The sequence below is a fragment of the Eriocheir sinensis genome, chromosome 39, assembly GCF_024679095.1.
Source record: "Eriocheir sinensis breed Jianghai 21 chromosome 39, ASM2467909v1, whole genome shotgun sequence".
NCBI classification, from domain to species: domain Eukaryota; kingdom Metazoa; phylum Arthropoda; class Malacostraca; order Decapoda; family Varunidae; genus Eriocheir; species Eriocheir sinensis.
The window spans coordinates 7,842,269-7,866,830 of NC_066547.1; the positions used below are offsets into that span (position 1 = coordinate 7,842,269).

The 24,562-nt window shown below is 44.8% G+C and overlaps 1 protein-coding gene across 7 annotated transcripts in view; it reads right to left on the bottom strand.

The window, feature by feature from the left end:
* The window catches only part of LOC127008933 (homeobox protein abdominal-B-like), a 130,987-nt gene that overhangs the window by 1,916 nt on the left and 104,509 nt on the right, over positions 1–24,562 (bottom strand). For 5 of the 7 annotated variants that reach the window (XM_050881418.1, XM_050881417.1, XM_050881419.1 and 2 more), the window contains one exon: positions 15,026–15,067. The exons of the other annotated variants lie outside the window; for them this stretch is intronic. In XM_050881418.1, the coding sequence (XP_050737375.1) occupies positions 15,026–15,067 (42 nt within the window). The remainder of the gene's footprint in view (positions 1–15,025; positions 15,068–24,562) is intronic. 7 annotated transcript variants of the gene reach the window in all.

The window sequence follows — 24,562 nt, forward strand, 5'->3', positions numbered from 1 at the left end:
TAGTGAGTTCCACAAAAATACACCAAAGTGTCATCAATGGTGACGTGCCACAACACACTGCCTGACGAGTATGAGCGCCAGGTGGCCAACACTCTCCTCGGTGACCCAAGCGACAACAAATGCTGCCTTTGTTGTGACGACTGTTTGGAAAATTAGTGATACAACGCGCCAAACAACGAGCCAGACACCACCGGCGGTCCGATTACCAGCTCCCCAGCCTCCCTCTCTCTCCCTCTTCCCCTTCCCCCCGGCAGCATCAATATTGGTCTGGCGCTGACCACAACACGCGGCGGCCGGACCTCAACTCTGCCAAATAGTTATGAAGTCGACTTTGGTGAGATTTCTTAAACATCATGAAGTCAAGTAGGGGAAAAATATTACCTTAATTGGTTTTATTAATTAGATAGTACCGCTTCTTAGTCTAATAAGGTAACATAAAGCAAAAGAGGAAAGGGAAAATGCAGTAAAAGTAACGGTTAACTCAGAGAATTGATTGTTAATATATCTCACTTTGTACTCGAGTCGTATGTGTAACGGTAAAAATAAACATTTACAAAACATAATGAAATGAAGACCACTCGACCAGCATTCAGACTCCCTCAGTGTGAGTGTAAAATGACTCCGTTAATAACATATGCACTCAGCAGGAGACGATTCAGCTTCCCCTATCGCCACCGTCCCCAGCAGCGCCTTCTATCGAGCATAGCGGTACGTATTCAGCCGACAGCCGCGCCTTCCTCAGCCTGAGGCGCGTATTGATCCTCGCCGAGATAGACAGTGGCTCGTTTTGGAAGATGGAAAGAAATAGAGAGGATTGATAATCGAGTTCAATAAAGCTACAAGAGGAAGAAGGAAACTTTATCCAGCGTCCCGCCATTCACAGTAGTGATGCCAGACGCCGCCTCTCCTTCCCCACCTTTCCAAGTAGAAGCAGAAACAATAGCTGCAAGTTAGACTTATTTTCAAAGTTGACAGATAAAGCATGAATAAGATAAAGGAAACTACCTGAATCCTTTCCTTCCCTTCCTCCAACCCGTGCATTAGTTTGTTTGGGAAACAATTGTCGTTGGCAACACTGAGCGTGGCAGCCGAGCTGTCTGACCCAGTGTTTGGTCTGGTGGGGGTGGAAGGGGGGCTGCAGTGTTGCCAATACCAGCAGCCCCGCAGACTCCGCTGGCTGGCCAACGCCTTATTGATTGACAACGTCTCTTGGGACAATCGAAGGCTCAATTTTATGGCCTTACTTTTACGTATATATAGACTACATATTTTTTTTACCCAAGTCAGAATACTCATCCCGAAGATGTTAAGTTCTATATTAATGACATTCATGAACACTTGAGATGCACTTCAAGTATCTGTGTCATAGGTGTTAGTTGTCACATTGGTATGTTTATAGTTGAGCTGCGTCAGACAGACCTTGCATGGCACTGAGGGGACCCCTACATTCATGACTCATAGGCAGCCTCTCTAAGGACACCCCGTCGCGCCGTGCATTAAAAACCCTCCCTCTCCCTGCCATGTCTCCCTCGTCCTCCTCCCCGTCATCCCCGCCGCGCCGCCTGCTTCATCCTCTTCAAGGTGTCGGTCAGCTGAGGGGAAGGACAGACCTCAGGAGGAAGGCATCAAAGCCTCTAAAGGGGAAAATGAGGATGAAAAGTCTTATAGGGAAGAAATGAGTATCTGAGCAGACTTCAGAAGTAGATGAAGGAAGGTTTTTTCTTCATGTATGGTAAGTTTACGTCAGTACTAACATTGTGAGCTGGAAGACAAATAAAAAGCATTCAAACCTTCTTAAAGATGCACGAATTGGAAGCTCAGTGGATATAGATATTACATGGCAAATAAGAAATAAGGAGAAAAACTGCATTGATAAAAATAAAGGGCAGGGCGTCCACATGCCCTCACCATCTGCAAAACAGCGAACAAAGCAAACGTAACCTAGATGAGTCAGCAGCATTGCCATTATCAGCATCTCTGTCAACCTCAGCAACAGCAGCAGCAGCAGTGTTATCATAGCAGCATCGCAAGTACACTTAAATATTTCCTCTTTTCTTTCCTCGTCACAGTGTAATGAAAACGCAGCCGCAGACACAAATGCTTCGTTACCTCTTCACTAGAAAAAGAAATTAGGTAGTGTGTGTGTGTGTGTGTGTGTGTGTGTGTGTGTGAGAGAGAGAGAGAGAGAGAGAGATTGGGGGGGGAGGAATGAATGTTAGCTCCATGGTTGTGATGGTGGTGGTGAGTGGCATCTGGTGGTGTTTGGATGGGTGTGGGTGGGAGGGGGGAAGGGGGGGAAGTCTGCGCCCTTGTTTGAGTGGCTGGTTTACAATTGATATATGTGACACCTAGCATCTCTCTCTCTCTCTCTCTCTCTCTCTCTCTCTCTCTCTCTCTCTCTCTCTCTCTCTCTCTCTCTCTCTCTCTCTCTCTCTCTCTCTCTCTCTCTCTCTCTCTCTCTCTCTCACACACACACACACACACACACACACACACACACACACCTTCAATGCATAAATCTGCCTCGTTCATCACTGATATCTCGACTCGTTTCTCTTCGTCACTGCTTTAATCCGTCTATCGTTCATCTCTACACCTGGGAGTTTTTTTTTTCAGCCAGTATTTTCTGAGGCCGAGGCAGATGTATGCAGGTGTTATGATGATGGCGCGCAGGTGTGTGTGTGTGTGTGTGTGTGTGTGTGTGTGTGTGTGTGTGTGTGTGTGAGTGTGTGTCTGAAGTGCGGGGCCTTTGCGACGCCGTTGTAAATTCTGGATCGCTTTTCATGTGTGTGGGTTGTAGTTTATTATATATATATATATATATATATATATATATATATATATATATATATATATATATATATATATATATATATATATATATATATATATATATTTTTTTTTTTTTTTTTTGTATTTTTATTGATTTCGAAGTTGTAGATGGAAGCGAGTTGGTGCGTTTGTTCATTTTAATTTCGTGGTACTTAAAGAACACTGACGTTTCTGTTATTCTGTACACGTATTGCTGTACTCTGTTCCTTCTCTTGTTCTCGAAAAAAAAAAGAATACATAGAGAAATCCTCGAGAATGTCAACGAAATATAATAAAAACAAAGCCGAGAAGAATGTAAAGCATGTATGTCCAGCTCACGAAACATCACTTGCGACACACACACACACACACACACACACACACACACACACACACACACACACACACACACACTGCCTTCGGGTGTTGGTTGGGGCGCATACACAACGAGGGTGCTGCCGCAGAGGGACAGACGACGCACTTTCTCCGCTGGTGCCTAAAGGGTGCCTCCAGGCGCTCGTGTGGGGACGTTGGCACCCACTTCTGCAAACCACAGATGCACCCACACGCTCGCCCACCTCCGCCGGCAACAACAGGGTGCGAGGGAGAGCCAGACAACAAGGCAAACAGACAGACATACAGACAGACAGATATACGGATGAGTTAGCGATGGTGTGTTGAAAATATTACACGATCCTTCAGTTCATAGATGGTACACAGACAGACAGACAGACAGGCGGGAGAGTTGATGGTGGTGTGTTGAAAATACTCGATTATTGAGTTCATAGAAGCAACATATATGGACAGACAGACAGGTGGGTGGTTCGGCGGTGGTAGGTTGATAATATTCCGCGATGCTGGAGTCCATTGACGCGACAGACAGACAAACAGACAGGCGCGTGGGTTGGTGGTAGTGGTGTGTTGAAAATATTCCACGATGCTAAAGTTCATTGACACAACAGACAGAAAGATAGACAGAGGCAGACAGGCGGTTGAGTTGGTAGTGTTGTGTTGAAAATATTCCACGATGCTAAAGTTCATTGACACAACAGACAGACAGACAGACAGACAGACAGACGATCGAACCATGACGCTAACCCTCATTTCTTTCTTACTTTTTCCTTTAGTATCCCTTTCGTTTTCTCGGGGGGCGAGGGGAGGTAGGGAGGTAGGAGGGGGTCTCGTCTGCTGGAGGAAGGGAAGGGTTGGCGGGGATTGAGGTAAGTCCGCGCCACAGTCCGCGGGAATCCTCTGGTCTGCCTCAGCGCTCGTCTGTGTTTGAGTCGCCCGAGTGAAACTAATCGAGAGTTCGGAGAAATATCCAGTTTTCTTTGGGGTCCCGAGCGGCGCGGCATCAACTCGGTACATAAAGAAGCTTGAACGTAAGAAAAAATAAACCTTCCTTCTCATTCTCATCTCAGGCCAGTTATTTCCGACTACCCCCTCCATCCCCTCCGTATCCCATCCCTATCCTCCCTTCTCTCTCCTATCCTCTCGCCCCTCGCCTAGAGACAGTGAGTCAGTCCTCTCAACGATCATATACAGAAATTGACACACTGGCTCGTCCCCATTCAGGCCATCGGGTCCAGGAGTAGCGGCGGCGCTCTCTGGGAATCACTGGCTGATGAGAGGACGAGAAGGGGACGAAGAGCCACACGAGTTGGGAGAAATTGAGAGAGAGAGAGAGAGAGAGAGAGAGAGAGAGAGAGAGAGAGAGAGAGAGAGAGAGAGAGTTAGTGAAGGGGAAAAAGAGCGATGTACGAGATGAGGACAAATTCTCAGTAAATGAAATACTGAAGAAAAGTTGGGAATAAAGCGTAGATACGATCAAGGGGGAAAATGTGGATAAAAAAGACTTGGACCGCTGAAGATAAAAAGAGGGAAGCGGAAGACTACCATCGCATACGAGAGAGAGAGAGAGAGAGAGAGAGAGAGAGAGAGAGAGTTCACGAAAGTAACATAGAACTCACAAATTCATTTATTCCTCCTCCCTTCGCCCTAAAAAAAAAAGCAAAAAAGGAAAATGAAACTAGAAAATAATAGAAAAAAGTGACAACCGGACGAAAACCAATAGAAAGAGAAGAGTCAAAACAGCTACAACAACAAAAATAGCAACAAAAGCAAGAACAACAACAGCAACAGCAACAAAACGAGTCTAATCAGAGAAGGACACTCGCCTAACAACGACGCGTAAGGGAAGGAGTCAGGCGGCGGAGGATGGCGGGTGACGTCGGCGGCAGGAGGGAAAGCCTTTATTGGGAGAGGAAATTTGCTGAATACCTGATGGAGCTTCGCCTCGAGTGTTTAGCAGGGGAAGGAGGAGTTGAGAAGGGGGGCGCGTGTAGCATTTAGTCCCGGGTCTCGTTGCCTTTACGAGACTTGACACTGAGAGAACCGACGGGGAGAGACGACTTGCAACGCGACATAATCAAAGGAGTGGAGGAAGTTTGCGCATTTCCCTTCGGCCTTTATTCGCGTGGAGCGTTGCACGGCTGATCAGGAGTAGCGTTTCCTTTGGGTGAATTAGCTTGATATCCTGCCGGCAGTCCCTCGCGTGGGGTGCCGTGTTTTATTGTTTGTGTTGCAAGAGAGATGGATATTGTTTCGGCTACTTTGTAATTAGGTTTGTGAAGATAGTTATCGAAGGTAGAATTAGCAACTTACATAGGAGAAGGAATATCGATGTGTTCAGAGAGAGAGAGAGAGAGAGAGAGAGAGAGAGAGAATGGTACACAAGTGCATCGTCTACCTGTACACACATTATACCTTCATCCCTTCTGTGTACGTGAATAATTTACATGAAACACACACACACACACACACACACACACACACACACACACACACACACACACCACCACTTCGTCTTTAATCAGAGAAACACACGGACGCTACAGAAGTACTCGTCCACTTTCTGCTTTGTTTCTTTCTCTTTTCCTTCACGGCCGAGAAATTCCCGGCCTCCTCAGCGCTCCAAGAGGATGGCGGGAGAAGCGTCCGCACCTCCTAACGCTCGCTAACATAGGCAACACTCACGCGGGGGGACGGTGGTAATGACGAGCTAGATTAGACGAGAGTGAAAAGACCTTCCGCTCACTCCCTTACACCCTCTTTGCCTGGCTGGCTGTGCGGTCGAGTCTGTCTAGCTGTCTGTCTCTTCGTCTGACTTACTGGTGTGCTATGTGGCTGTCTGGCTAGTTGTGTGTGTAGGGAGGGGGTGGGGTCTGTGAATGTATGTTTGTGTGTGTGTGTGTGTGTGTGTGTGTGTGTGTGTGTGTGTGTGTGTGTGTGTGTGTGTGTCTCTCTCTCTCTCTCTCTCTCTCTCTCTCTCTCTCTCTCTCTCTCTCTCTCTCTCTCTCTCTCTCTCTCTCTCTCTCTCTCTCTCTCTCTCTCTCTCTCTCTCTCTCTCTCTCTCTCTCTCTCTCTCTCTGCTAATGGACGGAAACGAATGTCATTGTAAAGAGAAAGTTAATGAAAAGTTTGAGCTCGAAGGTTTTTTCTTTTTTCAGTGGAGCGAAACAAAATGATTATGGAGGATATATGTAAGATGTGGAAGAGAGAGAGAGAGAGAGAGAGAGCTCCTCTTGATAATCTCCTCCATACAAAGCTGAAAATTAGAGAGAAAATGAGAGCGAGTCGGGAAGAAAGAGAAAGCGAGTGTTTGCAGCAAGCGAGGCCTCATTCGTAGTCAAGAGCAGCATTCCTCCGGCAAGAGACAAGTATGCAAATGTATTAATATCGGCACGTCCTGGGAAATGCAAATAATTTAATATCGCGACCTTGCAACCTTTCCGCCCTACTTATACCCCTCATCCCGCCCCTCATATCCGACCCAGTGTAAGGCTCTGCGCCGTGCCTCTTACGACCTTATAAGGAAGAGAGCGAGGCAATATCAGGAGTCCCGCCGAGAACATGGAGGTGGTGGAAGGAGGGAGGAAGGAAGGGACGGGTGGCCGGCGGGGTGCTTCAGGGTTCAACGAGGTGGATTTTTTTTTTTTCACTCTTTCTGGCAGTCCTTCAAATGAGACAAGAATACTAGAGAAAAGACAAAAGAAAAGAAAGAGAAAAGGAAAAGAAGAAAAATCCTGTTGCGATAATTCTAAACCTTGTCTTTATTTTTTTCATTTTTTTTTATGTAACTGTCCCTCATTATTTTGTCCAGGATAAAAAAAAAAAGAACGTTTCATTAGTTGTGAATTGAAAAGACAAAAGAAAAGGTCAGTGGATGCCCAAGAAAACAGAGGAGGAAGTGATGAACATGTAAATGAGACGTGTGTGTGTGTGTGTGTGTGTGTGTGTGTGTGTGTGTGTGTGTGTGTGTGTGTGTGTGTAAAAGAGAGAAATACATGGAAACGAAAACGATCACAAACAAGAAAACAAACAAAAAGGCACACAAAATAACAAACAGATACAGAACCAGCAATAACAGAACTAAGCCAGACCCAGACAGGCACATCACACACAAAGACACACCAGACAGACACACACCCACACACACACAGATTTCGTCCACTCCACGGAATGAAAGAGCTTACCATGTGCCTGAACAGCGGGCAACCCTAGAGAAGCTGGAAGCCACAAATGCCAAGCTTCATCTCTCATATGTCAGGCTCGGAAGGGAGAGGAGGGGAGGAAGGAGAGTCTGGGAGGAGGAGGGAGAAAGAAGGGAGTCTTGTGAGGGAAGGTGGGGAGGGTGGGGTAAGGATGTAAGGGGTGGGGGTGATAGGATGGGGTAGCTAGAGAAAGTGAGTGAGGGCTTAAGAGAGAGAGAGAGAGAGAGAGAGAGAGAGAGAGAGAGAGAGAGAGAGAGATGGAAAGAAGAGTAGGTAGATCAAAGTTGAGTCTAATGAAGTCTGGGTCTTTTTTCTTTTCTCTTTTTCTCAATTTTCTTTTATTCCTTCACTTTCTTTTTGTCCGAAGCCTTAAAATGACTTGCAATTTCTTTTTTCTCTTCTTTCTCATTTTGTTTCATCGTTTATTTTATTTCGAATTCTTGATGCAGCTTTCGTTTTGTTTTGCTTTAAATTCATCCTCTTATGAGTTTCCTACCTGATCTCCCGTAATGCATTTTTTCCCATTATATATATATATATATATAGATATATATATATATATATATATATATATATATATATATATATATATATATATATATATAAACACAAAAAATGTTATTTTCCTAAAAAAAATCAGTATCGCAAACTTGCACAAGAACCCATATTCTGTTGTTCACAAGTGGTTGAGGATACTTGTCAGATTAAGAGCAAAAATTGTTAGGAGTTCTTTCGCGTGAATCACAGGAGTCACTAACCTGATAATGCACTGCCAGTTACCTTGCCACGTGACCTAGGTATTGTCGAGCGTTGGCACAGAAGAAATGCTGAGATGCTTGGCTAATGAACGTTCCCAGGAGAGAGAGAGAGAGAGAGAGAGAGAGAGAGAGAGAGAGAGAGAGAGAGAGAGAGAGAGAGAATGGGATTATAGAGAAAAGAGGGAAGCGAGAAGGGTCTAAGAGGAGGGAGGGGAGGGCCGCTTCGTCAAGGCAGCAGCTCACGCAACGCCGTAAACAGTGACGGGCGACGGTCGGCTGCTATCAATAACCCATGGCCTGTGTGGCGCCTCTTTGTTACCTGGCCGGGCCGTCACGCAGGTCCATGCACCGGGCAGGCTGCTTAGGCGCTGACGGACCATTAAGGGAACGAATACTTAACGAGGGAGTACTGCTTGTTGGGCTTTGTTCTGCCTTGTACACAAAGACAATATGAACGCATTTTGCTCATTATAATTCTTTGGTTGTGGAATTTTACTTTTCACTTGCTGTCTAGACTTACACGAGACATGACTAACTTGCCTGATTCTTTACTTCTTTACTTTCTTACTTTTCATTCCTTCCCCTTTCCCTTCTAAATACTAATGCCTCATCCCCTGTCTTCATATAATTTTGCCCTATAGATTTTGATATTAATTTCTTGTATTAGGCAAAAGTCATTGGGATTTGATTTCATTCGTTATACTTTTGAGGAACGCAGCTGTACAGGAAAAAAAAAAAAAGGAAAAGAAGATCTGAGTTTTCGTTTTCGTTACTTTTTATTTTGAGGACAACTATTTGATTGCATTTCCGTGGATGTGTTTTAGAGGACCGTGTGAAGTGGCGGCGGCAGCTCCCCAGGTCCTCACATTTGGCAATCATAGGCAGATCAAAGGAGAGAAGGAGAGATCTCGTAGAAACTGTAGAAGTCTCCCGTCGCCTCTCTCATCTTCTGTCCTCGACCCTTCTCGTTTCCTCAATCCCTATTTCTCCCCCTTCTGAGGTATCTAACTCACTATCTCCTCCTCCTCCTCCTCCTCCTCCTCCTCTCCCTCCTGTTGCCCTCCCCTCTCTCCCTTCTCCCACCCCTATTCTCCCTTACCCTCGCCTTTCTCCCTCTCCCGCCATCATTCTCTGGATTACATTATACTGCCGTTATTTTTTCTCTTCTTTTATGCCTCCCTTTATTTATTATTTGCGTGGTTTTGCTGCCTTTTTGTTTTGTTTGTTTTCTAAGGATAGTATTCCCCTTTATTAATTTTTTTTATGATTGATTATGATATTTATGGTTCTTCTTCCTTACACACACACACACACACACACACACACACACACACACACACACACACACACACACACACACACACACACACACCTCACCATACATGTCCCTCGGGAGCCGCTCACACATATGGAAACGGTTGCAATCTTCGTTGAGTATAAGCGAGAAGAGCCTCCATCCTTACCCCTAACCCTCCCCCCCGTCCCTCCTTCCTTACCCCTACACCCCCTACATCCCTCATCTCCTCTACTAACCCATCCACTCTCCCTCCCTTCCTCTCCCTCCCTCCCTCTCCCTCCCTCCTGCTCTTCCATCCCTCACTTCTCTTTGATCGCGGTATGGATGTAGTTGTGCGTCGCTCCGTTTCATCTCTCGCCACTGTCTTTCCTTATTTCATCCCTTCCTCGTTCAGAAGGGACACGCGCGCTTTCCTTCTAGACGAAAAGAAAATGAAGTGTACGTCATAAGGGAAACCACTTCAGTATTATCGTGGTAGTGTGCTTTGGCGAAGTAAACTGTATCACACAAGTTGCATGTATACGTAAGTAGCACTGTATGAGACAAACGTTTATTTTGCTATGGGATATGACATACGATTTGCGTCCATATGAAAAGTAAATGGAGTTTCTGCCATAAAGTAGAAAAAAACTGCGCTAACACAATGGAGGAAGTAAGGTAAATAAAGATGAAGGGAGACTGTATTTCTTAAGTTGCATCTTCTCTAACTCATCCACTCTCTACATAATTATAAGAAAAACTGCTGCACTATTATCATGGAACGTGTGATCAAACTGTCAAAAAAAGAAGGAATATTTATCTCATAAGTTGCATGTATGTAGCACTGTATAAGCCAAGTGTCGATTCATCTGCCAAGTGTGTCTGTCGCTCACATCAGAATAAACAGTGGATTAAGGCGCCTCGATATCTTCATATAATGTGACTCCTTTCCCTTTGCCGCCCTCCTCGCCCACTCCCGCCCGTTTTTCTGTCTCTCTCTTGGCTGGCACTCACTCACGGCTTCAAACCCTCTACAAAAAGCCCGGCTGCCTCTCCTCCTAGCCACCTTCTAGCTGTTCTAATGCCACCACCACCACTACACGCAGAGAGAGAGAGAGAGAGAGAGAGAGAGAGAGAGAGAGGGTGGGGACAGCATCGCGCGACTCACTTCCCACGTCTAAGATTAGCATCAAGTTCTCAGTGTCTTAGTTTCTTCTCTTTTTTTTTCAGGCTTTTTTTTTTCTCGCATTTGTATACCTTCTTGTGGCGCAAATTAACAAGTTTCTATGGTTTTGTCTTTGATATTTGCTTCGTGGTCCTCCTACGCCTTCTTTTTCTTCTTCTTCTTCTTCTTCTTCTTCTTCTTCTTCTTCTTCTTCTTCTTCTTCCTCCACCTCCTCCCTTTCTTCCTATTCTTCACATTCCCTTTTTTATTCTTTTTTCCTCCTCTTTTTCTTCGTCTTCCGCTGTCTCCTATTTTTGTTTATTCCTCTTTTCCTCTCACCTCCTCCTCTACCTCCCCTTCCTCCTCCTCCTCCTCCTCCTCTTTGTTTACATCTTCGTCATGCTATGTTATCGCATTTTCTCCATTGTGTTCTGGCATAAATATGTTTCTTGCTGCGACACTTGGCACTGCTTCCCTTCTAGCTTGTACTACACTCACTCCCCTCCCCCCTTCTCTTTCTGGCCCTCTTCTCTCCTCTTCCTCCTCCCTCCCTTTCCTTCTCAAGCCCATTCACACTCTTTTCTTCCCCACACCCCCTGCTACACTCTCTCTCTCTCTCTCTCTCTCTCTCTCTCTCTCTCTCTCACTTTCTATACATCGCTCTTCGTTTTCAACGCTATTAGGTTACAAGCACTAACACACACACACACACACACACAGCCTCTCTCTCTTGCTCTCTCTCAGCCCAGCCAGCCAACCGCGTCCTCGCCGCCACCACCCCGAGGCGTCCGCGGTTTCCCCTCCCTCCTGCCCTTCCCGCGGGCCGCTTGGGTGAAAGGAAGGGAAGGAGGGTGAGAGGGAGGGAGCGAGGGTCGGAGGCTCACGCGACCAAAACCAACCACCCTCCTAAGTGCATCTCAACGCCATCTATTGGGGGAGGAACCAGTTAGTCTCTCTCATCACCCTCCTCCGCCCTGCCTCATCCTGGCGCCTTCGTTTGCTTATGTGGCGATGCGAAGAAGTTTAAAATTCATATATATCTTAAGTGATTTAATGTCTCCCTCGTTTTTAGAGTACATTTTTGTGTGTTATTTTTACTGGGTTTTAGGGTGTTTTGAGAGTACTACGTATTTGTGTCTTTAAAGCGCAATACATGTTGGTTTGGGTTTATATTACTTGATTTATTACCCAGTTACTCATTCGTTTATTCATTTCTTATCAGTCGTGATCTCTCTGTATTATTTTGTATATCAGTGAAGTTCTAAACTGTTTGCCGAGGCAGCGAGGTGACGTCTATTCAACTGGTTTCTTTTTGTTTCTTTTTTACTCTGCTTATTAACCGAGAAATCATTTGATTTATAGATATAATACTCCTCCTAGTACCTCTTTCTATTGCTCTTGTGCCCTCATTCTTCTACTTGTATTATTTAACTTTTTTCTTTTTCTTCTTGTTCATTTTCATCATCTTCCTTTTCTTCTTCATTTTTTTAGGTAATGGTCTTTGAGCCATTCTAACTGTGTATTTACTTTATTTCTGTATCACTATACTCAGCTTTTGGTTTTGTCTCCTTTTCTTTCTCTCATATCTTTCTCAAACCTCTTCTCGTTCCCAGTGTCAGATTCGCCTGCTCTCTCTCCTCTCCCATAGCCGCTCTCCTCCTGCTCCTCCTCCTTTCCCCCTCGCCCATAACTCCCTTCTTCCCACTCTCCCCTGTCACCCTTCACATCCTCCCCTTCTCACCCCTTTCATTCTTCCCATTCTTTTTCTTTCCATCCTTCCCACTCTCCCTCTCTCCCTCCTTCCTTCCTTCCTCTGCCATCCTTCTCTCTATTTTTCCATCTTGCCAACTAAAAGTGTCAATGTTTTCTGTCTCTCTCTCTCTCTCTCTCTCTCTCTCTCTCTCTCTCTCTCTCTCTCTCTCTCTCTCTCTCTCTCTCTCTCTCTCTCTCTCTCTCTCTCTCTCTCTCTCTCTCTCTCTCTCTCTCTCTCTCTCTCTCTCTCTCTCTCTTATTTGTTTCTTCCCTCCAACAATTTCACAACTTTTTTCCTCCTCCTTTTTTTCCCTCCCTTCCCGGCATTGTCTCATCCCAATGGTCTGGTCTTTTTCCCTTCAGGCCTTTTCCTGCCGTGTGTTTTATTTTGCCTTCCAGTGTAAATGCAACGCGGTGGGTGACTGGATTTTTTTTTTTCTTTTTAACTACCCCTCTCTCTCTCTCTCTCTCTCTCTCTCTCTCTCTCTCTCTCTCTCTCTCTCTCTCTCTCTCTCTCTCTCTCTCTCTCTCTCTCTCTCTCTCTCTCTCTCTCTCTCTCTCTCTCTCTCTCTCTCTCTCTCTCTCTCTCTCTCTCTCTCTCTCTCTCTCTCTCTCTCTCTCTCTCTCTCTCTCTCTCTCTCTTTGTTCATCGAGTTTTTCTTTTAATTCCCATATTTTTCTCTTTCTTTTGGCTGATTTTTTTTTTACACATTCGCCATCTTCTGTTGGTAAGATTGAGTAATTGTTTTACTTTTCCACATTTTTTTTCATATCCAGCGAATTTTGATCTGTTTCAGTTTTTTTTTTTACCATTTAGATTTTATTCATTTTCCCTACTGTCTCATTTCGATATTACTTTATACTCGTTTCTCTCAATTGCTTCTATTGTCTTTTAATATTCCTTATTCCTCTCAACTGTGACGTTTCTCCAATCCCTTTCATAAATATATTTCACCTTTCCTCTCATTCTTGTACGCTTAAGTAAATTCAACTCCGGATATTCAAAGTGCCGGCGAGCCATCATATTTGTCTGTTTATCTTGTTTTCGTTTCCATTACAGTCGACAATGTATTCTTGGGCTTTTCTCTCTAAATATGCTGCCCTTTTCCTCTCTCTGACTCACTCGCTCACTCACTATCTATCTATCTCCATCCCCTCCTGTCTCTTTTTCGTCCCTTGTTACGTTTCACCCGCCACTGAACGCTAAATGTTGCATGTGACGGGCGGGGAGTGAGCCAGGTGTGACGCGCAGGGTTTATCGTCTGTTGATTGGTCGGCGTCACCTGCCTGCGTCACAGTCTAGTTCCTGCACACTGTCACGTGCACGGCCTGCGATTGGCTGCGTGCACGAGCAGGCGGAAGGTGCACACGGGACGCCACGCTTCACGGTTACCATCCCCTGTGTGTGTGTGTGTGTGTGTGTGTGTGTGTGTGTGTGTGTGTGCTCATGCCGAAACAAAATGTACGTTTACAGTAAATGAGTGACTGTGCATTTTTTTTTATCTTTTGCCGTGTGTGTATGTGTCTATTCGTAAGCCTGTATGTATATTTCTATGTTTGTTTATGTATGTATGTATGTATGTATGTATACATGTATGTTTATATGTGTGAATGTGTGTGTGTATTGTTGCATGTCAATTGAGAAGTGTGTGTGTGCATTTGTAAGTATGTGTGCGTGCTGCCTTGATTTACTACAACCATGAGTTTGCATGTGCGTGACAAATTGTAATCGTCAAAGTGTGTGTGCGAGTTTTTGTGTGCGGATGCCTGTGCACGCATGAACGGTTTGGCTCGCTTTCGCATCTCACAAGTTAAACGCTTTATTATTTTCATATAACAAGTAGTGAAGTTCAACACACACACACTACACACACACACATACACTTGCGGCGTGAGTGGAGTGCCGGGGGTGTAGTGGGGGAGGAGGAGGACGTTGGGAGCAATGCAGGAAATTGTGTTTACGTGTGAGGACAGCGGAGTGGTGGGGTATGGCTGGCCCTCCTGAGGCCGGCCATTGATCGCCCAGACCCACTTACTACCTACTTGCAGCTCCCTCTTAAAATATTCATGATAGTCGACGCCGGAGAGACCTCGCCCTTGTTACTGCTATTCACATTCCTCAAAATATTGTACTTCACCAAAACCATCATTTATGTATGCATTATTCTTCCTTTATTTAGAAATATTCATTGTTAGTAAGGAAAAGTGTTTATTCACTCAAACTCTTGCTAAGTCTAATTCACACAGAGGTAAATAAGTAAGGATTATGTGGAATTCCAAGTCCTGAAGGGTGTTGCAAAGGAGGGGGAAGGGGGGTCATAGTTACAGACGTATCAATAATGCATAAAAGGGAGGAGGGGGGGGGGGGATGTGCTTAGAAAGGCATTCGGTGAGATACAGGAACAAGGACACACCAGACACGTGAAAGCTTGACAAAACAACATTATAAACCAGCAAAAACCAGCAAGTCAACAAGTGCCTCATGCCCAGATGTGAATAAAAGAATGTGAATTAGGAAGGGATAAGAGAATGAAGAAGAGGAAGAAAGCACAAAACACAGGAGGAGGAGGAGGAGGAGGAGGAGAGAAAAAGAAAATAGGAACGGCAAAGAAAAATGATAGGCAGCAGGGAGAGAACTAGTAAGGAGGAGGACAGAGGGAAGGGTAATATTGTGGATAAACTTTAAACAAACTCAAACAGCATCTCGTACCTACAAGCGGGTTCCCCTTAGCCCCGTACAGCCAGTTCACATCTGTAAGCACCCAAACGTTACAACCTTCATACAAGCATCATCAGTACATAGACAAGGAAGAATGTAAACAACAGCCTGAGCATGACACATATAAAGCGCTATACACGATAATAAAAATAAATGGATTAATGGTAAATGCGAGTCATTATCAATGTAGCTGTTCAAACAATGTTAGTATATATCATTCTTTTAGCAACTGACTGACAACTTTGTATATGTATAAATTTGATATGTACAGGATATATGCCTATACGCACAGATGCAGAAACTTACGATGATACAAAAATAATTAGTCTGCATCAAGGGAAAACATGGAAAATAAAGGTTTGGGGAAAATGGCCCGACAAGAATAATAGGAAGATTGAAGAAGGGAACACAGAGGAGGAGGAAGAAGGGAGAGAGGCTCAGGGGACTAATGGAAATGGAAGGGGAGAGTTAGTGAGTGGTAGAAGGGTAGAAGCCGGGGAAGGGAGGGCAGGGAGAGGCATTAGAGAGGGGGGGCGATGAAAGGGAGAGAGGGAACCAAAAAGGAATGATGTAAAGAAAGGAGGGACGGAGTGGAATGGTAGGGGGGAGGGAGGGACGAGAGAGAGAGAGAGAGAGAGAGAGAGAGAGAGAGAGAGAGAGAGAGTAATGGATGGAGGGCTGGGAGAGGAGGAGGAAGGCTGATGGAGGCGTCAGTGAGAGGCCAGGGCGATTATTGAGGGAGGGAATGAGGTCGGAGGAAGGGAGACTGAAGAGGAAAAGAGGAAAGAAAAATTTAGGACTTAGATTTCAAAAATGGAGAATAATTGCGAAAGACGGAATTTGTCTGAAATGGAGAGGAGTTGGTTGATGAACGAATTTGTATGCAGAGCTTCGGGATGAGAAAAAAATGTTATAATCGAATGCTCGCTTTCATGCCTTGGTGTAAAATGTATATGCGAGTGAAAGGTTAATTGTTACTTGTTTCTTATAAATGATGTGTGTGATACGTGAATATGCCGTTCTATATAAAAAAACAAATGAATAATTAGAATAAGTGAAAGTAGAAGAAATATAAGCTATGAAAACAATACCACGCGATAAATAGGCGAACATAAATGGCGAAGAAAAAACAGAACAAAGGAAAAGTGACCAAACAGGAAAATAGTTACATATAAGTACATGAAGTAATTATGGATATTACCCAGAGGGTACACACGACAATATCCTGCCATAAAATAATATTAGTGGATTTTTAAACACATGGATGTGAAGAATTTAGCATTGAAAGGAGATTAGGAACTTGGGGCTCATCAATCTTCACTTTATATATAAATTGGCTTCCTTTTCATTACGAGTGGAATGACAAACATCAGACATATTACTCTCATTGATTTCGCCATTTTCGCAAAGAGACGTATATTTACAAAGAGTAGTGGAGAGAGAGAGAGAGAGAGAGAGAGAGAGAGAGAGAGAGAGAGAACGGATCCGCAGCTTTTATGGCACGAAATCACAGGAAATTCGAGAGCTAAAAGCAGGATCGATGGAAGAGCAATTACACTCCCGAGGTAATTAGAGCGTGGAGCGGGAGCCAAAGGGTGTGGACGGCGCGGGGCAGGAAACATGAATTTGCATTAGACAATATGCAAATCAGGGGGTCGAGAGAGACAGTAAATATGCGTTTCCCCAAAAGGGCGGAGCACATAGCATGCCTGGCTGACTAATATATTTGCATACGTATTCCTTTGTTCCTATTGGCTAATCAAACGAAGGAGAGAGAGGGAGAGAGTTAGAGGTAAAAATAGAGAAACCAACCAAGGCAGAAATAGAGAAATAGAGAAACGGAGAAAGGGAGAGAGAGAGAAGGATGGAAAGAGAAAAACAAGAGAGTTAGCGAGATAGAACGATAGATAGACGGAAGAAAGGAAAGGGTTGAAAATATAGGAATAAACGAGAGAGAGAGAGAGAGAGAGAGATAGCAGAGGGGTAAATAGAGATAAAAGACGGTTGCCCTCTCTACGCCCTTCCATCATATAACTCTCTCTCTCTCTCTCTCTCTCTCTCGTACCTAGTCCTATATTTTCAGCCCTTTTCCTCCCTTCATATACCCTCTCCCTTCCCTGACCTCCCGATACCAAACCTCCTTCCCTCCCCTCCCGCCCTCCCGCCCTCCCTTCACCCCTCCTCCCCCATCCCTACGGCTGCCAAATCACCCTCGTCAGAAGCCTCAAGGTTGACAGGCCTATATGACAACACATGAACACGGCAACCTTTGAACACCTCCTCCAGTGAGCTAGTTTAGGGGCAAGGCTTCCTATGCGATTCTCTATTTTCGTGTGTGGGTTGGGGTGGGGTGGGGGCGGGGAGAGAGGTTTGTGTGTTAGTGTGTGTGTTTATGTGTTTTCCTTCGTTTATTTTCTTTCCTATTTTTTTCTGGTATTTTCTCCGAGTTTTGATTTGTGTGAGAATGGTCCGTCTGTTTGTCTGTGTCTATGTTTTTCTCTCTCTCTCTCTCTCTCTCTCTCTCTCTCTCTCTCTCTCTCTCTCTCTCTCTCTCTCTCTCTCTCTCTCTCTCTCTCTCTCTCTCTCTCTCTCTCTCTCTCTCTCTCTCTCTCTCTCTCTCTCTCTCTCTCTCTCTCTCTCTCTCTCTCTCTCTCTCTCTCTCTCTCTCTCTCTCTCTCTCTCTCTCTCTCATTTTCTTAATAAGTTTGTTTATTTTAGCTCTCACCGAGACGCCAATTTCGATGTCTTCTTTTTTCTTCCCTTTCATGAATATCAAGTGGAAAAATAAACACTCTATTCTATTTCAGCGTATTTATATATGCAATGTGTTTCTTAAGTTTATTTAATTAAGCATTTACCTTCTAATTATTTCTCCTACTTGGAATATCTAATCGAAAGTTTGCATTTTATTCATGTGCTCAGTTATAAAAAGTTTTGATATGCCTACAATTTATCTCTATTTTTTTTTTCTTTCCCCAGCACGAAGATAAGATTTTTGTTCTTTCACGTCATCATTGGGCAATACAGTTTTTTTTTTCTTTCTCCTCAAATTTCCTTCTCTTCCACCTCCATCTTTCTCGCCTCTTCCTCCTCCTCCTCCTTTTAATAATTCTTTTTTTTCCGCTTTCTCCTGCAACTTCTCATCTTTCCCTTTTCCTCCTCCGTCTCCTCCTCTTCATCTTTTTCATCTCTTCCCCCTACTTTTCTTAATATTTCTTTTCTCTTCCGCCTTTTCCTGCTCCTCATCTTTCCCTACCCCTCCTCCTCCGCCTCTTCCTTTTTTAAGTCAATTTACAATCCGAGCCAAACATTTCACGTGCAGGAGTCAACCTCTCTCCCTCGGCAACAGATTTACCCCCCCCCCAAGGAAGACATTCTCCCCTCGGATTTCTACGACGACCCCTCTCTCTTTCTCTTCAACCGTCCCCTTGCGCCCCCTCCCCTCTGTGTAGTGAATTTCCCCCTCATCGTGCGCCCTTTCCATTGACACATCGCCTCCGAATCTTCCCCTTGACTGGCTGACTTTCAACATATTTCGCTATTAGTCTCTCTCCCCTCGACTACCTATGACTGAAAGAGGACATCAGAGGGGAGAGTGAGAGAGAGTAAGAAGAAAGGGAGAGAGGTCGCACGCTCCCTTCCTTCCTGCCTTTTTTTCTTTCTCTCCCTCTCTCGATTTCTCTGTCTCTCTCTTGGGACCTAGTGAGAGGGTGAGAGAATGGAGGAAAGAAGAGGGAAAGAGAAGGGAAAGGGAGGAGTGAGTGGAGGAAGGGAGAAGCTCGGCCCCAGTCACTTGCATATAAAGAAGAGACAACAAGATTTCCGCACAAGAGAGAAACGAGGATGGCGGTGAAAAATTCGAGTGTGTGTGTGTGTGTGTGTGTGTGTGTGTGTGTGTGTGTGTGTGTGTGTTGGAGTGGATGGGTGTGTCTCTTTGTCTTTCTGTGTGTAACAAATTTTAGGTAACTGAACTAATTACTACTGTGATAAGACACTAACATCGACAATGACAATTATGTTAAAAATAAATAAATAAATAATAGTAATAATAATAATAATAATAATAATAATAATGATAATAATAATAATAATAATGGTCAGTATGATATTTTGAAGACGGCCGCCATCATTTATTTAGTCAGCTCTTATCAGATTTTGTAGCCACGGGAACTGACCACCCACGCAGGAAGCAGGAAGCCACGCACACATTACCTAAACCGGCCCTCCTCCAAACGCTATCCGGTAACTATAGTAACCACTCATGGTCTGCCTTCATAGCATGGGCGGGTTATTCCATAAGGTTGTTCTTGGTTAATCGGTCAGTTGTTTTTCCATCCATTAGCCATTACCCGGACAGCTTCTAATGGAGTTTTACCAAGTCAGTTCGATGAAGATATTCATCTAAGAATGATCTCATATGAAATTAGTGACTATATGTAAATCCGTTTCTGAAAGATTGTGACAGCGGACAAACACTAAAACAGAGAAACAAGCAAACAAACAGATAAACAGACGGCGACGAAAACATTAATGCCTTTCTTAGTGGCGGGCCATAATATTAACAACAGAAAAACAACAACAGCAACAGCCATAACAACAATAACAGCAGCAGTAACAAGGACAACAATTATCCCTCATATCAAATGAATCACACTCACTCGTAAAACACCCGCCATAAAAAGAAACAAAGAACACTCCACCACTTGCACATAATCCCGGTTTTCCCACCTGCATCCTGATCATCGCCAGGTAGAGGGCCATAAAGGTAACTAATCCACGGAAAACTAATGTCCCTTTGAACACCACCCTCCCCCGACCCTTAACGATGCTCATGAAGGGAACAGCGGCGGCGGGAATAAAGTGGTGGCGTGTGTCCGGAAACCGATACTGTGAAATAAGGGTTCGGATCCATATAAGTGGGTTCAGGATTCTATATCGCCCTCGCCATTAAGTATATCGCTGCATTTTATTATTATTTGTTTGGCCAGAATGCATATCCATCAGACTTCCTGTGCACTTCCGTCTGTGTGTGTGTCTGTGTGTGGTAGTCTTGTCAGTTCGTCCGTCTGTTATCTCTCATTCAGACCACCACCACCACCGTGACCATCGCCCCACCCCCACTACCACCGCCCCGCCCCACCCCGCCACGCCCTCCACCGCCACATACCTGCATATTTCCAGACTTTTATCCCCAAATGATCAACTTCCCCTTCACAACGAACCGATTTGCGAGAGGGACATCCGCTATAAAGTCACTGGTGGGGATCCCTACATGTGTCTATGTCCGTCACCGCCTCCACCCCCGCAGCAGCCGCCGCCGCCGCCATCCATTGTGTGTGTGTGTGTGTGTGTGTGTGTGTGTGTGTGTGTGTGTGTGTGTGTGTGTGTGTGAGAGAGAGAGAGAGAGAGAGAGAGAGAGAGAGAGAGAGAGAGAGAGAGAGAGAGAGAGAGAGAGAGAGAGAGAGAGAGAGAGAGAGAGAGAGAGAGAGAGAGAGAGAGAGAGAGTAGCCACGTGTCTCGCCCACCATTGCATAAGAATAAAAGAGGAAAGGAGAGAGAAAAAAAAGTCTGTTCATCAGCATGGTGATCTTTTGCCTCGAGTCTCGTTTGCCTCCAAGAAGAAAAAAAATGGAGAAGAGAAAAAAAAGCTCCTGTGTTGACCCGCTTAGCATTCGTTACACGTTTCGTATTAGAGGGAAAGGGACGGTGCGGGCATGAGTTAATGAGGCAGGGGAGAGGAAGGAAAGCAACACGAGGGTGGAGAGATAAAAGGAAATGAGAGGAGGCAGATGCCCTGTTTAATGCAAATGAGAAGGGGAGCCATGATGATTGTCGAGGCTTTTTTTGTTTTATTCTGCAAGGAAGTTGAAAGACCAGAAATAAAGAGAAAGATAAACTAATAAATTTGAGAACATAAAATACCTCACAAAAAAAATTTGAGCAGGAAAAATAGGAAATATCAAAAAATATCAAAGAAGAAATAAAGAAAAGAGATGGAGAAGAAAAAGAAGATAGAGAGGACGAAGAATATGCAAATGATAAGAGAAGAAAACCAATGAAACAAAATAAAGAAAAGAGTTAGACAGGAAAAGGAAGAAAAGAATAGGAAGAAGAATATGTAAAAGGCTGGAGGGAACAGAAGGCAGACAATGAGACGGGCGATGAAAAGGAGGAGGTGGAGGAGGAGGAGGAGGAGGAGGAGGAGGAGGAGAAGGAGGAGGAGGCATGCGGAGTGGATCACGGAGGAACGTGGAAGGGCAAAGGTTATCGCTGAGTGAAGTGTTCTGCCAAGCTTGAGTCGCTCTCGGCCCGAAGTGTAGAAACGGACCGAATTAACGATGATCGGCGCACGGCTAAGAGGCAGCGATGGACGGTGGATAAAGACTTACAAGGAGACAAAGATGATATTACAGAGAAGATAAAGGAAGACAATGTAATATAAATCAAACGTCGAAAATTTGTATAAAATATTGACCACAGGAGTAAAAGATGATTACCCTGAATAAATAATAGAATTACTAAGAGAAAATAACAAACCAGAGACGCCCTAGAAATTGGTAGTAAACGATAGAGGATTAATAATAATTCAAAATAATAACAAGAAAAATATATAATCATAAAGAAATAATAGAACCGAAGAGCCAAGATATATAATGAGAAAAAAGTCACAATATTAATGATATAGAGAAGAAAACCAAAAATTAATGAAAAGAGAATAGAAAGAAAACTCAAGGATATATAATAGTAAAGGGGAAATAAATTATACGAGGAATGATGATTGAGGCAATTACATCGAGGATTGGAAAATATCATCAAATAGAAAACTGATTGCAAAGATAAGAAAATAATTGACAGCTGATAAAAATGAGTTCTATACCACTCCCTTTCTTTCCTCTTATTTCTCCACCTTCCCTCCTCTCCCCTTTCCCCCCCCCCCCCCCACACACACACACACGCACACTAAGATGAAGATGAGACATAAGCAACTCGATTGAAAGTTAAACAATAAACAATCGGAGGTAAACAGACAGGCTCACGCTAGACTCATTCTGTTCTCGTAGCCATAAAGACGCAGGTGAGGCATTAAAAGGCGCCATTAACAGTGCTGAGGCGAGCAGGATGTAGCCAATTCTTCTTTGACATCACGAAACGGCAGAACAGTGACCGCAAGAATACAAGATAATTACCCGGGATATTTGTGGATTTCTCTCTCTCTCTCTCTCTCTCTCTCTCTCTCTCTCTCTCTCTCTCTCTCTGTGTGTGTGTGTGTGTGTCCGCCCGAGGGTATGGATATAAACAGACGCGTGTTTAATTAAGTGGAAGAAGTACGTAAAGAGTCTGTGTCCACCGGAACATGAGCGATGCGATGTTGGAAGCGGGACGAAAAGAAGTTAAAGAAGATGAAACAAACGGACTCGGAGAAAACAGAATAAAAAGTGCCGACCCAGCGCGGAGCTGAAACAATAAGGGGACGCCGGGAAGGAGGAGGAGGAGGAGGAGGAGGAGGAGAAGGAGAGAGAAAGAAGAACCAGCCGGCGTGATAGCTGGGATAAAAGCATTGAGGGATGAGCGGCGGTGATCGGAGTGCGGTTATCAGCGAGGGAGGAAAGAAGGTTCTCTCTCCCCTCTCACTCTCTCCTCCACTTCTTACCCCTCTCTATCCCTCCCCTCCTCCCCCGCCCCTCCCCTCGCCTCCACCGCTGACCCAGCACAACCGTCCGCCACAACACTCCGCGGAACCGAAGAGAAACATAAGTCTGAGAAGGCAGCAACCCAATTTCTAAGGATGAGGATATATTGAGTCTGAGAGAGAGAGAGAGAGAGAGAGAGAGAGAGAGAGAGAGAGAGAGAGAGAGAGAGAGAGAGAGAGAGAGAGAGAGAGACTGGAAATCAGACATCCAAATAAGCAAGCAGAAAGACAGACAGACACAGGCAGACAGAGTTTCAGACAGGCAGGCAGAGAAAGATAATACTCTAACCTTTTTTTCTCTACCTTGGTAAAGTAAACAATGAAGAGTTTGTTTACTTTTCTCCTCTTCACCTCTTTAAGGAGTTGTAAAGGTAAATGATTAGTGCAACACCTGTTTGGGAAGAGAGAACCCTCGGCAACTATAGTCACCTGAAACGTCAGTTAACTGTCTTGTCACACACCACGAAAACTTGCCCTGGATCGGGTGCAATAATTATTCCCTTGCGGCAGTGTTCGCTTTCCTCCATGTGACTCAGAGCTCAGGAACGCCACGCCACAGGAGAAGCACCGCCTTACTGCCTTACTACCCCACTCACTCAGCCCCCATTCCTTCTCCCTCTCACTTCTTCTCCGGCATCATCAATCGTTAAAAGGGTGCGTGGTGGGGTGGAGGCATGGAGCGGATGGTAGGCTCAATTAATATCTGTCAAAGGCGATGCAGCAAGGCCAGTGTGGAACAGGGAAATGCACACAAGCAGGGATGTTTATGCAGAGCCAAGGTTGACTGGCCCTGCCGTGGGTTCCTGCCGCTCTATTTACGTCTCCTCGCCACCGCCTCCTTTCACAATGTTTCGTGATAAGCACTCGGTCTTTTTTAGAGGACCAGATGGAGTGGTTTTGTCTCATTTTCTAACGGTTGCTACTCGAGTGTTTAGGTGTGTTTAGTGTGTTATATAGTGTTTTTATTTAGAATCAGATGAGGATAGGGACGAGGGAAAGGGACACGAGGGGATTAGGTGTGATGCACTAGCGAGAAATAAAAGGAAGAGACGGAGAGGTGTAGTGTGAGAGGAAGGGCTGGTTGGGTTGAGTAGATGTGTGAAGGGCGGTGTGTCTTGAGACGTGAGCGAATTACAGAGAAAACATTCCCTAGTGTGCGCCGCTCCGTGCATTACCACTCATATAGATAGCTACACACACACACACACACACACACACACATACGTCCCATTGAAGATGTACGTAACCAGGTATCTATGTATGTATGTTTACGTGCCACTAGGTATGTACACGTGCATCTCTACACACTCCACTGCGCTTCCCGTACATGCCGAATATTTATGCTAATGGGCAGCGGCGGCGACGGAGAGAAACCGCCAACGGGAACATGACGACTCGCATCACGGCGGATATCACGACGCAGATCTGTGCATAAACAAGGTCTTGAGAGGGTGGCGGCGGCGGCGGGCGAGGAGGCGAGGGAAGGAGGGCGTGGGGGCAAGCGCTGAGGAGAGGGTTATCGACAGCTGTGAGTGACGGGAGAGTGAGTGGCGAGAGCTCCTTACACTATTGTACAAAACGAGGGTAAATATAAACGAAAATTAGGATGGGTCAAAGCCTCACGTCATGGATATTTACTTAAGCCGCTCACTTGCTTTTAACTTGAACCATGCGGTGGATAAAAGGAAAGAAGTACAAATTGGCTTGCCCTTGTGTAAATGTGTGTGTATTTATGTGTGTGGGTCTGTGTGAGTGTGTTGGTGGATGAAAGGGAAAACATTATGATAGCGATATATCGAAGTTAATGAGGCAGAAGACACAGGTATGTAAACAGAAGG